The 12,185-nt window shown below is 46.0% G+C and overlaps 1 protein-coding gene across 4 annotated transcripts; it reads left to right on the forward strand.

Moving 5' to 3' along the window:
- Positions 1 to 728: 728 nt before the first annotated feature.
- On the forward strand, positions 729 to 11,800 carry LOC147882961 (uncharacterized). Of its 4 annotated transcripts, none has more exons than XM_087400643.1 (5): positions 729 to 879; positions 984 to 1,057; positions 1,153 to 1,307; positions 10,787 to 10,879; positions 10,972 to 11,800. In XM_087400643.1, exons 2-5 carry the CDS (start codon positions 1,055 to 1,057, stop codon positions 11,486 to 11,488), a joined length of 768 nt encoding a protein of 255 aa, XP_087256769.1. In that variant the 5' UTR covers positions 729 to 879; positions 984 to 1,054; the 3' UTR covers positions 11,489 to 11,800. The 4 variants fall into 4 exon arrangements, with proteins under 4 accessions (XP_087256769.1, XP_087256770.1, XP_087256771.1 ...); XM_087400644.1 differs by having other exon boundaries at positions 1,165 to 1,307; XM_087400645.1 differs by having other exon boundaries at positions 984 to 1,307.
- Positions 11,801 to 12,185: the final 385 nt, after the last annotated feature.

Genomic DNA, 12,185 nt, shown 5'->3' on the forward strand with positions numbered 1-12,185 from the left:
TTATGGATTTGTTTTTTGGGTCCTTGATAATATATCATTACGTTTTTGCACTTACACACCATGCGTCAATTCCTAGCTTATATTCTCTCTTATGATTACATTTGGAACCCTCTAATGATATTGTTGGTAATCCATCTATACTTTCAAGTTCATGTTTCAATATTTGGGTTTCCTTAATGATAGTTGTATAGTTGGTCTTACAAATAATCTTGGGAAGTAGAGTTGGATATTGCCATGTTTGGAACCCTCTAATGATAGTGTTGGTGGTTATCCATCTGTACTTTCAAGACAAATGAGAATATTTGGGTTTCCTTAATGACAGTTGTACAGTTGGTCTTATAATTAATCTTGGGTAGTAGAGTTGGACATTGTTACTTTTTTGGGGTAAATCTAGGTTGTTTTGATAATTCTTTGGTAGTAAGTTACTGCAACCATGGAGTTGTTCCACCGATAGGTCTTCAGGAGTGGTTTGAAGTGATGGTGTTCGTTGAAGTTGTGATCTTTTGGCTTTGTTCACTAAACGAAGTACAATCCCGATCAACCCTACATTCTTCGATCCTTGGATGCTTAATGGAAGTTACAAGTAAATAGTTGCATTTGATAAAAGCCATTGACATATGATCCCATTAAAATTTGGATGAAGGAATTTGGAAGCTTCCAAAACTTTGAAGAGACAAAGTAACAAATTTGCTCTTAATCATGTCACTCAAACCAAGCTCAATTAAAATACAAAGCACTAACTAGAAACAAAACCCTAAATGGTGTCAAGCGGTTCCGTTTCTTGGCCTCATCATCCGCCCTCTATTTATCTCGCTAGCTGCAGCGCCGGAAGCCTTCGTAATTTGGAGGAGTAAAACCACCAATTGACAGCCTAAAGAGGTATAGCAAACCATACATTTCCGTTTTTGTTCATGGTTGATAAATTTGCTGTATCTGCAGTGCTTCATCTTGTATCATGTAATAATTTTGCTGGAGACAAATAGGGCCTGTGGAGGAGGAGGTTAGAGAAGGATCGGAGCATTTTGAATCTACTTTCGCGCAGATTTTGCAGTCTATGGTCAATCCTGCCTTTTCTCTTCTTATATTATTTCTAGACGGAGAGATTCGAAGAGGAGACCGTGAAGTTAACTGTTGTCTTACTCTGGACATGAGATTGCCACGCAGGAGAAGCTCAGCATGACGCTTGACGACCTGGCGTCCCAAAGGGGACGACGCATCCAAAGCGGCATTGTGGGTAAACGAGGATTCCGTCGCAGTTTCCCTTACAAGCCCTTTCCTCGTGATAGGGGTTATGCCCGTGATTCCAGGTGATCATTTGAACTGCTGCCTTCAATTGGTGCGGAGGAAGTTGGAGTTTGTGTGGTGCTCGTGGGAGGAGTAGGGAAGGAGAGGGGGAGGAGCATTGCATTTCGCAGTTGGAATCAAGAAGTATAGAAGCGGTTCATGTTGGTGTCTATTTGAAGGGAATATAATTGGGAGGAGGGGTTGACGTGAAGACTTTAGGAGTTTGGAAGGATGTCAATGTGGGTGTATCATAAAGGAGAACTGTGGCAGCGGGAAGTGAGAGGGGAAGGCTATGAAGAGGCGTTTGATTTGCTGACGGATGAAACTTTTGGTCCCTCTCAATGGGGACGCACTGTTCGAGGACCGAGGATTATCTGGAATTTTCAACATAAATAAGGCTGCTTTCCTGCCGTGTCTACATGGTGCGGGTTTGAATTATGGGGGTTGTTCATCGCATTGGTACAGGAAACATGTTTTTTTCGATGATACACTTTCCATGTGTTAGAATCTTGTCTTTCAAATACATGGAAAGATGTCGAGTCAGTCATGCTCTGTGGTTGGTAGGGAAACATGTTTTTTTCGATGATACACTTTACATACGAATCTGGTCTTTCAAGTATCGGCTACATTTATTGGCCCTGTCTACCATAAGAAGATCTCGAGTCAGTCATATTCTGTGGTATCTCCTTTGTGTTTCGCCATCCTCCTTCAACAAAGGATTTTTACACCAATTCTGTCATCGTGGTATTGCGTTGGTATAGAAGTGGATTTTATTAATGAGGGTGTCCTTTGTGTTTGAGTTGAAGGATAATCTTACCCAGGTGGAAATGCAGGGAATTCAAGTTTGTCACAATAGTAGGCTGCTAGAGAACTGCAACTAATGGGCCTGTGAAGGATGACAAAAAGATGCATTGCCCTGGCAGATCACGTATCTCCCTTTGTTGTACTTCAATTATTTTGAAGTTTTTTAGGCAGACTTGACGGTAGTGAAGGAGATGGCTAGACGTAAGTATAGTTGTGCTTCGCGGTGATATCATTTAAGAGGGGCTTGATGGAATTGCAATTTGTGGGGGAATATTAAGAAGTTAAGAAATTTATATAGCTTAGTAGCGATCTCCATGTTGTTGCAGCTGATATTTCCACTCGTGTCATAGCGCTAGCATATTTGCTTGAAACTCTTGCTTCTGCAATTTAATTGTTGTGTCTTATCAATATCATTCGAAGATCCGTGAGGATTAATGGGGCAACATACGGTGGATTTAGACTGCCTTTTGATAGATTATACATGTCGGGTACATGTATCGCTATGGCCTGAAGGGGTATTTTTCAGACCCTTTACATGATACATCAATACCAGATGAGCTGTGACTATAACGCTGCTCCAGGTCTAAAGATGTGTATGTGTGCGCCCCCCACCCCCCCAAATACCAGATGAGCTGTGACTATAATCCTGCTCCAGATTTAAAGATGTGTATGCACGCGTGCGTGCACGCACACTTACACGCACGCACGCAGTGTTGGAAAACAAACCTACACTTGCCTGTGACATAGCACATCTACTAATGAATGCCCCACCAAGGGGGCCCTTTATAAGCTTTGTAGCCTTCCAGTCTGACTGACGTCTGCAGACTGTCGATCTAGCTGACCAGATGCAGGTATTGCTGACCTGGCACAGACTGGGCCGATCCAGTGTGTATGTTACCTGCTGCTGCTGGCTGACCGGCCCTGCTGCCAGGTGGAAGTCTGCTGCTGGTTCGGCCCTGCTGGAAGCCTGACGACTGACAGTCTGCTACTGCCGCCATACTGTGACCTCTGCTGACCTGTCAGGTCCATCCCAATGGCCATGCCATGAAGGCACCCCTTGCCCTCTAGATGGGCCTATGGCTAGTCAGCAATCGTTATGTCCTTCAGGGGCAGCCACGTGGACCAACAAAGTGGTTTTCTTCCGGTCCTGGCGTAGGGCTGTGAATAAGCCAACATTAGGGCTGGCTACGGGACTTAAAAACCCCGTTGCAGCCGGTCTGCTGCCCATGTGGCAGCCTCTCTCAAAACCCCTACATGTACCCATGTGGCACAATTTATATTCAACAAAATCCTAAATTTGTAGGATTGGATATATTCTAGTCTTACAAAGGTATATCCTGTAGGTGTCAAGCCTTGTTGTTGGTTGACGCTACCTTGTGCAGGAGAGCAGAGGCACTTGCAATTGCTGAAACCAGCCCCTACCATGATCCTCAAGGCGGGATTGCATTAAAACTGTTGTCATTGCACAAATCGAGCCATGTGTAAGTTGTGCAAAGTTTGTACTTGGGCATCCCTCGGACTTCGCTTCCTGTCCATGATCCAGAAGCAGTACCTAGAGAGAGAGAGAGAGATGATAATGATATCTATGGGACTGGTGATCATTATCAAACAAAGAGTTATCTTTTGCATCTGTTGAAAGAAAATACTATAGACTTGCTATGTGGTTAGTACTTGTTGGGCTAGCTTGTGACAGTACCTGGGTGTTCTAATAGATTTTTCAGGTTGCCTCTCTTGTCATTGTACCTTTCTCTGATGTGTGCATAGGCCCAACATAGGAGCACATGTTGCTCATTTTCCACCTCCCGATCTTACATATTCTTTCTTCTTTTGGGACGCTAGATCTTGCCCACCTTCTTCACCTCGAGCTGGTTCTCAATTTGCATATCAGATTCCTTTCAAACATTGATATGTGTTCCCTAAGGTGTTTTTTGCATCCCATAGTTGTCCATTGGATTAATTTCCTGTGTATTGCACCTGGGTCTTGCCATAATTTTTGTGGCATCTTCTATGTCAGTGACTCCCTGATCTCACACGCTTGCTCTAGTATATCAGCATCTGTCATACCACATAATTCCATCCATTTCATCCCATCTCGGTGTCATCCAGTGGTTTGTGTAGCTTCTGGCCCTTTCAAGAGGTATCATACCCATCTTAGCCAGTAGGATGGGGTAGAGTGTTTGAGCCTTGACCCTCAACTCTCCTCTTGCGTGAGCCCAGGAGCCCATGCTGGAAGCTGTAAAGGATTTCTGTTTGTACAAGCATAGTGTATACAAACTCTCTCATAGGTGTTCTTCTTTCTACACATGCATTCCACTTGTAGTTGTCTGCAAACTCCAGCCCTAGATATTTATATGAGCTGACTGGTTTTAAAGGCTTCCCTTCGAAATTGGCATCAATCTGTTTGTTGCGACTCCCAGTCACCATGACTTTTGTCTTGGCTATGTTGACCTGCATTCCTGAGTGTTTGCAGAAGTCACTTAGTGCATTCAAATGTGGTTGTACCTTTTGTTTGCTTTTTGCAAATCTACGTAGATAAGTGATGGTAGAGCATATCTTGCAATTTGGACACCATATTTGCTGTGTACTCTCATCCAATCTTCCAGATCATCGATAAAAAGACCAAAAAGAGTTGGCGAGAGGGGGCAGCCCTGTTTGGCCCCTATGTCACTGCTTATGACAGCTTTACCTTTAGAGCATGATCCATCCACAAGTAGTTGTGCTAGCTCAGCTAATACTTTAAACGGTATGTAGCCTCTTTGAGCCCATGGGGGACTGAAGCTGTTCAAGTCTTTCCCATACTTTTTTGTGTGGGACTGTGTTGAAGGGTTTCTGGAAGTATACAAAAGCAACAAAATACCACCTCTTTTTTATGCTTGGCTCTGGTCTATTGTTGAGTGTTTGGGCCTTGGATTGTGTTGGGACCCCCTGTGTGTACGCCCATTTACTGACTTTTTACTTAGGATAGTACGGCCGTACAGCTAGGCCATTAGGCTGTTCACCATGATTGTGCGGGAGTTCTTTGCCATCTTGCTGTCTGGTGCAATTCGAGTGAGTTACAATTCTGGGGGAAATCCTTCTACTAGGGCCATATTCATAGATTGGTGAGCATTTTCTTTGTGTTCGTTCCTTCCTTATGTGAGCATCTCCGCTACTAGCCCTTGTGTGTTTGGAGCCTTCCCATTTGCTAGCCTTTTCATCCCTTTCCTTTCGTCCTCTTCTGTTATGATGTTATTTGCTACCTTGATGGAGAAGTCGTGATTTGCTTTCTCTTCCCCCCTTTCATAGAAGTCTTTGAAAAAAAATGGTATCATAATTTCGCATCTTGCTTTCCTCTCTTGAGGTGTGTTGCCATGTAATTTTTGAAAAAACTTCATGGGGTTTTGTTTTAGCAACTTGAAACTTTCGAGTTGTTGCTTACTTTTAAAAGATAATATCTTTTTGTTTCTCACCACCTGTTTGTATGCTCGAGCTTTGCCCTCTTTCTCGGTTGTCTCTATTGTTGTCCCGGCCTTGTTGTCACTTGTTGGCTCAGGCGAGCTATTGGTGGGTGGGGTCTGAGCTACCCCAAGATGGCGAGCCCTCGCCAAGTGTCCCATTTGCTTGCAACAATTGACAGTGTCTTGCGAGGCTAGAGACCTTGACCCTTTGTCAAAGCTCCCCCCATTCTAGTCTCATCTCCTTGATAGGATTTTCGAGTACTTTGTGATCATGGTGAGTTGCAGAACCCCGTCATATGTAAGAACCAAGGCTACATTAGTGGGTGGGGACTCCAGCATTACATCAATGCAATATCCGATGGAGGACTTTATGGAATGATACTCGTGTAGGAGCCCAGAGAAGCAAGGAATCGTGGCACGTGGTGCGTCATGTCCATGTCGTCAATTGTAAACCCACAATACCACGGTATACGAACACTAGATGCAGTGTGAGAAAAATGGGACTCTGCTCCACCAAGGCCTGGGTGGTGACGGGGGGGAGCTCAGCTAGAGAAGAAAGACACCTCTCCCATAGATGGAGGCATCGCGAAAATGGTCACCCTAAGGCCAAGCAAGATTGGATCCAATCACGAACCTATCTCCTTTCAGGAATGAGACCAACAATACGGCCCACCAATTCTTTGTCTTGGAGGAATTGAAAGTGTCATGTGCATGGATTGGTATTTGACGTGTACTGGGTACACAAGACTAGCTTAGGTAGCCTAGGGAGGCTTAGGGCTAGGCAGGCTTGATTCTCGGGTTGAGTGGCAAGGATACGAATCAGTTAGAGGTCTTCGCTATTTTTGGTGCATTGGGACCGAGTCTATATAAGGGACCCAGAGGTTCAATTCTCAGAGAGCCGATGGGAGCAAGTCTCGTTCCCAGGTGCTAGGTCTGATCCTAGATTGAGTCGCGGATGTGCGCCTGCATCTTAGTGTAGCCCAAGGCCCAACAGCAGATCCCAAGCCTCTAGGTGCCACTTGGTGTTATGGGGCACCGGGCTGGTTAGGATCTGGTTGGGAGTTCGTGCCATTAGCTCAGCTCGTGGCTCGAAGGGGACATCTCTTGATTCGGGATCGCATCTCATAGATGTCATGGTTGGGTGGTGACTTGTGAGCAGCCTGCTCAGATTCCTCATGTTTGGTGTGTCCTTGTGTTTGCTTGCAGAGCAGAGGTTTTAGGAGTGCTAGGGTCGTGTCAGAAATGCAATCTTCGTCCGTTGCCTGTCCTTCAGGGAAAGTGTAATGATTAATCCAAATGGCTGTGGGAGTCGAGGGAGCTGCCATGTGAGCCCCTCTTGCCAGACGAAATGATCACCACCAATCGGCGATTACGTTCCCTTGGATCAAGAAACAAAAACGCTAAGCTTGCTAGCAAGAGGAAGGAGAGGTGGTGAAAAAGGGAAGAAAGAGGAGAAAAGAGAGGGAAAAGGCAAGGAAGGGGGGAAAGGAGGGGCTGACGTGCGACCAGCAGGGCCACAAAAAGAACATCCGAAGCACAAAAAGCAGCAGCCAAGAGGAGCTTTGCTGGCAGGCAGGGGGTGGAAAACCCCCCTGTGACCAGGCTATAGTGCAACCCAGGCTGGGGGGGCTGCAGCTGCTGTGTGCAGCTGCCAAGAGGACTGCCGTGAAGCAGCACAGCAGCAAACAGAGGGGAGACAGGGGGGGAGGCGGAGCAGAGACAGAGACAGAGAACACAGATAGAAGGCGGGGGAGGCGGTGCAGAAGCTGGAGGAGGTGGAGGAGAAGGCGGAGGTGAATATGTGTAGAGTGGATGAGAAGGGGTGGAGAGGCAGAGGAGAAGATGGGAGAAAGCGGGTGTGGGGGAGAAGGGAGGGAGAGGTGGAGGAGGAGATGGGGGAAGGCGAGCAGGGGCAGAGGAGGAGGAGGGGGGGGGGGCTAGCAGGGAGTGCAATCAGGGACAGTCTCATGTGGTTTGTTTTCACTTTACCTATTGGGCATATCTTGCATATTCTTTGGGGAAAGTGCAATCCAAACGGCTGTGGGAGTCGAGGGAGCTGCCATGTGAGCCCCTCTTGCCAGACCAAACGATCACCACCAATCGGTGATTACGTTACCTTGGATCAAGAAAAATAAGCGCTAAGCTTGCTAGCAGGAGGAAGGAGAGGTGGTGAAGGGAAGAAAGAGGAGAAAAGAGAGGGAAAAGGCGGGGGAGGGGGATAAAGGAGGGGCTGACGTGGGACCAGCAGGGCCACAAAAAGAACATCCGAAGCCTGAAAAGCAGCAGCCACGAGGAACTTTGCTGGCAGGAGGGGGTGAAAAAACCCCTTGTGACCAGGCTATAGTGCAACCCAGGCTGGGGGGGCTGCAGCTGCCAAGATGACTGCCGTGAAGCAGCACAGCAGCAAACAGAGGGGAGGCACAGGGGGGGAGGCGGAGCAGAGACAGAGAACACAGATAGAAGGCGGGGGAGGTGGAGCAGAGGCCGGAGGAGGTGGTGGAGGAGAAGGCGGAGGAGAATATGTGTAGAGCGGACAAGAAGGCATGGAGAGGCAGATGAGAAGGTGGGGAGAGGCAGAGGAGAAGACGGGGAAAGCGTGAGTGGGGGAGAAGGCAGGGAGAGGCGGAGGAGGAGATGGGGGAAGGTGAGCAGGGTGGGGGAGAAGGCAGGGTTTGTTCTTTTTGCTATGTTTCTATTTAGTACCGTATTGACATGTTTGAGTCAACTACCCATTTTAATTTTGTACCGCTTAATGCCCAATCTGCTTGCTTTGTTTCCCATCTTGCAGATGTAGTTTAGATGAAACGTTGTATTGATATGATTGGTTAACATGGTAGACAAACCCTCATTAACGAGGCAGTAGCCCATATAGGTCTTTTGGGACATGGAGACACCTTCACGCAAATGAAGAGGCATGAGACTAGGAACCTTATCATTTGAGGAGGGTAGGAACATGGATTATAGATATTGAGGCTGCAATCCTTTGGGCTTGATAGTCTGTGAACGGCAGTTACATAGCAGTCTGTGAAGTTACAGTTACAAGAGCCTTCAAGGGCTTTAAATGTAGGCGAAAGCGTCATTCTTCTAGCATCATCTAGTGCAGCACTTCGGCAAGCAGCCTCAACTGCGATCAGCCCCTCTCCAACAGCCCCTTGAGCCGCCATGGCCTCTACATATCTGGTGCTTATATGGAGGGACTTTTCAGCCATGAGCTATAGCCAGATTCCATCATGAGCAATAAACCCTCGCCTGCATAGTCAGTTCTAGTCTCTCCTCTTTGAGAATCTAGATGTTGTACTCCCTCCCCTTCATTGAGGGAAGCTTCCAGTGTATTGAGTGGTCCATTGGTGATTACCAAGTGTCTAACATAAAGCTAGTAGCTAGCATAGAGTCTCAGAGCAACTATCTTATGACAATTCATGTTATGCTATCAAACCGTCAATTTATGTTAGCTAGCATAAAGTTTGTGAGATGAAGTAGGGGGTAGGGCATAGAAAGTAGGACACCTTGGGTGTCTTCTACGTTACATAACCTCTCCACGATTCCCCCTCATCCTTCAGTCTTGGTGGGAGATTTGCCAGATCTAGCAGGACTAAGCAGTGTGTGGTCTCTTACCACTATTAGCACGACTGGGCTCTCTTACCACTATTAGCGTGGCCAACTGCTCCAGGGCTGTCTTTATGCATGCCTACTGGCCCTTCTTGCTGGGCCAAGCATATAGCTTCATAAATAGCTCATGTGGCTGATCCATATGCTACCCACACGACAGGCCATTGTTCTTTCCTCCTAGATTTGCCTGTGTCACCAATATAGTGTACCCACATGGTAGCCTCTCTGACACAATATCCGATGCAGATGTCCTGCCCCCCTTCCTTTCCATACTCACATGGGGGCTCACAGGTGGGGCAGTGATCCAACCACTCCAACAAGGCCAAGGCATAGCCACAGCAGAGCATAAGTGCCCAAGCCAGCGAGGCAGTTTGCGTAGAGCTGCCGTGCAGGCAGGGCCTTAGTCTGCCTCAAGTGTGGCTGAGACAGACCAGCAGTCTGTTCCAAAGTCGGTCTGGAGCAAGGAGGGGAGCCTATAAAAAGGGCCCTCACCCCTGAGTCATATCATCCATGATCAGCTGCAGCTCAATCCCATCCCTCAAGCAGTATGAGCAGGGAGTATGAGAGGAGGAGCAATCTGCCTCTGTCCACTTAAGCCAGTGCCTTCATCCTCTCTAGAAGGAGCAGTCAGCCTATGGGCAGTCGTAACTATTCTTCATTTTGGCTCAGCTATTCAGAAGTACTCTACAGAGGGGGGCTGGTTGTTCCCAGTCATGTGTGCTTGTACCCTCGTTCCCAGGTGTGTATTCGTGTGATTTTGCGCTCATCACACGTGAGATTTTGTACAGTTAGCCCTCAGTTAAACATTGGCAGACTTGTGAACAGAAGATAGCTGGCATGTCTATTATTGCCAATTAAGATTATAGAGATTTAGAAGTCAGGGGTGATGGATATCAAAGTTGCTTCTGGTGTGCACCTAGTTGTTGCAATAAATCAGTACATGAGCTGTTTCCTCCTGCAAATCAGTTTTTCTCAATTCTTGCTCTTCCTTTTGTCAGTTTCAACCTTAAGATCTAGATAATTACGGAACAAAACTCCCTTTCTCTAAATGGCCATAATGTCACTCGTTCTGGTGTGGAGAGAGAGAGAGAGAGGAGAGGGGGGGGGGGACAGTGGGAATTGTTTTTACAAGATGCTAAACATTCTAAAAAGAGAACCTGAACCAAATTGTGATTAGCTTAGCTAAGCAAGCCTTCATCATGTCTTAGTTAACCCTTTATCTCTTGAATTTTGTGGAGAGGTTTGTGAGTAACTGAGTTTGCTCATGTGTTGATAAGGGCATGCACGCCTATTTGCTGATTTACACCCTCTTGCTTCATTGTTCAATTGGTGATGGTGTTTCTTTTTCCTTGAATTGTCTGGACTTGTCAACTAATTCATTTTACATATGCTCAAGAAACCTTTTTATGGACCCAATGTATGGATTATGAGTCCTCTTGCTTCTTTTGTACCTGTATCATTGAATCATATAGAGGGGTCTCACTACTGGTCCTATTTGCGTATCTATCTGGTGGTTTCCAGACCATTCGCTGTATGGAGATGAGCCCTCTATTTACTCGTTTCAATCATCTTTTAGAACCGTTTCTTAATGGTTTGGTCAATCTGCTAAGCATTTTCAGGAAGTTTATGATTTTTGTTGTGTTTTGCATCAGACCCTTAGAGCTGTGCAACAACTGTAGACGAACCGGACACTATGCTCGAGATTGTCCAAATGCTGCAGTCTGCAACAACTGTGGGGTGGCTGGGTAAGGCTAATATTTTTCAAGTTTTACTGTTTTTTGTATGTCAAACAATACCATTGGTTCTCCATTTGATAATAATGGCTTCATTTTTACAGACACATTGCAGCAGCTTGTCCAACAGAGCCTTTGTGCCGGAAGTGCAAAAAGCCAGGGCATGTGGCAAGTGACTGTCGCAATGAACCTGTTTGTAATCTGTGTGGGAAGCCTGGTCACCTTGCAAAGTCATGCATGGCACGGGAAATAGGGCTGCCAAAATCCAGCCTCTGTAACAATTGCTATAGGTCTGGGCACTTGGCTGCTGATTGCCCAAATGAGAAGGCATGTAACAATTGCCGCCAGTCTGGCCATCTGGCTCGTGACTGTATGAACAGCCCAGTCTGCAATAATTGTAGCGAGCCTGGTCATTTGGCGCGAGATTGCCCGCGGCTTGTTCCCCTAGGCCGACCTGGTGGGAATTTTCCTGACCTCTTTTGCCGCAATTGTAATCAACCTGGTCACACCAAGAGAGACTGTTTGCAAGTAATTATATGCAATATCTGTGGGGGGCGTGGGCATATCGCGATGGATTGCCCATCTGATCCAATGGTTGTGCGTGGTCTACGCCGCCGCTGATAGCAGCTTAGAACACAATTTTCTGGTTGTTGCTTGCTGTTGGGGTGCATTGACAATGTCAGGATTCTTAATGTATGGTTTTGATCAGCTGCCTTACTTTATGAGCTGGACTATATCTAGAATGGTTATGGTTATAGGTAGTTTGGAGGGTGCAGTTATTTAACATTGCATGTAATTTGAATATGAAGATCCTTTGCTTTTGTGTAATTTATTAGGCATGAGGATATCTGCTGATGATATGCATCAGGCAGGTTTACAAATGTTGCTGAAGTTAGTTAATGCCTACCTTCTGCCTGGGGGGTGATTCCATTTTTCTGCTCTCCCTAGATCTATTCAAGTTTTACGTTCACGTCTACGTTTATGTGTCTTAAATTTTGTAAGATCACTTCTGTGATCTTTGATTTGCATAGTTAGCTCAAGCTTTTTTGCTATATGGGAATGAAATTGCATTGAAAGCCTGATACTAGGTTACAAAGAAGTCAAGTTGGCCCACTTGGGACATGTAAACCATGTAGAGATTTACACCCTCCATAAATTCCACTAGGCAAATAGAGGTGCTTTATAACTTTTTAAAGGATTTCTTGGAATGAGAAAGGTTGGAAAAGGAAAATTTAGAGTAGCTTGTGTCTGAGCATAATGAATATGTGAGAAGAATGTACATGGAGAACAAGTTCATTATGATGTTCTGCTTTTAGTT

Source organism: Dipteris shenzhenensis, chromosome 29, assembly GCF_047967505.1.
Source record: "Dipteris shenzhenensis isolate YYH24624 ecotype China chromosome 29, Dip_SZ_1.0, whole genome shotgun sequence".
In the NCBI taxonomy this organism is placed as follows: Eukaryota; Viridiplantae; Streptophyta; class Polypodiopsida; order Gleicheniales; family Dipteridaceae; genus Dipteris; species Dipteris shenzhenensis.

Coding starts and splice junctions, on each gene's coding strand:
- LOC147882961 (XM_087400643.1), top strand. Junction 1,308..10,786: donor GGTTATGCCCGTGATTCCAG/GTGATCATTTGA, acceptor GTTTTGCATCAG/ACCCTTAGAGCTGTGCAACA. Junction 10,880..10,971: donor AACAACTGTGGGGTGGCTGG/GTAAGGCTAATA, acceptor TCATTTTTACAG/ACACATTGCAGCAGCTTGTC.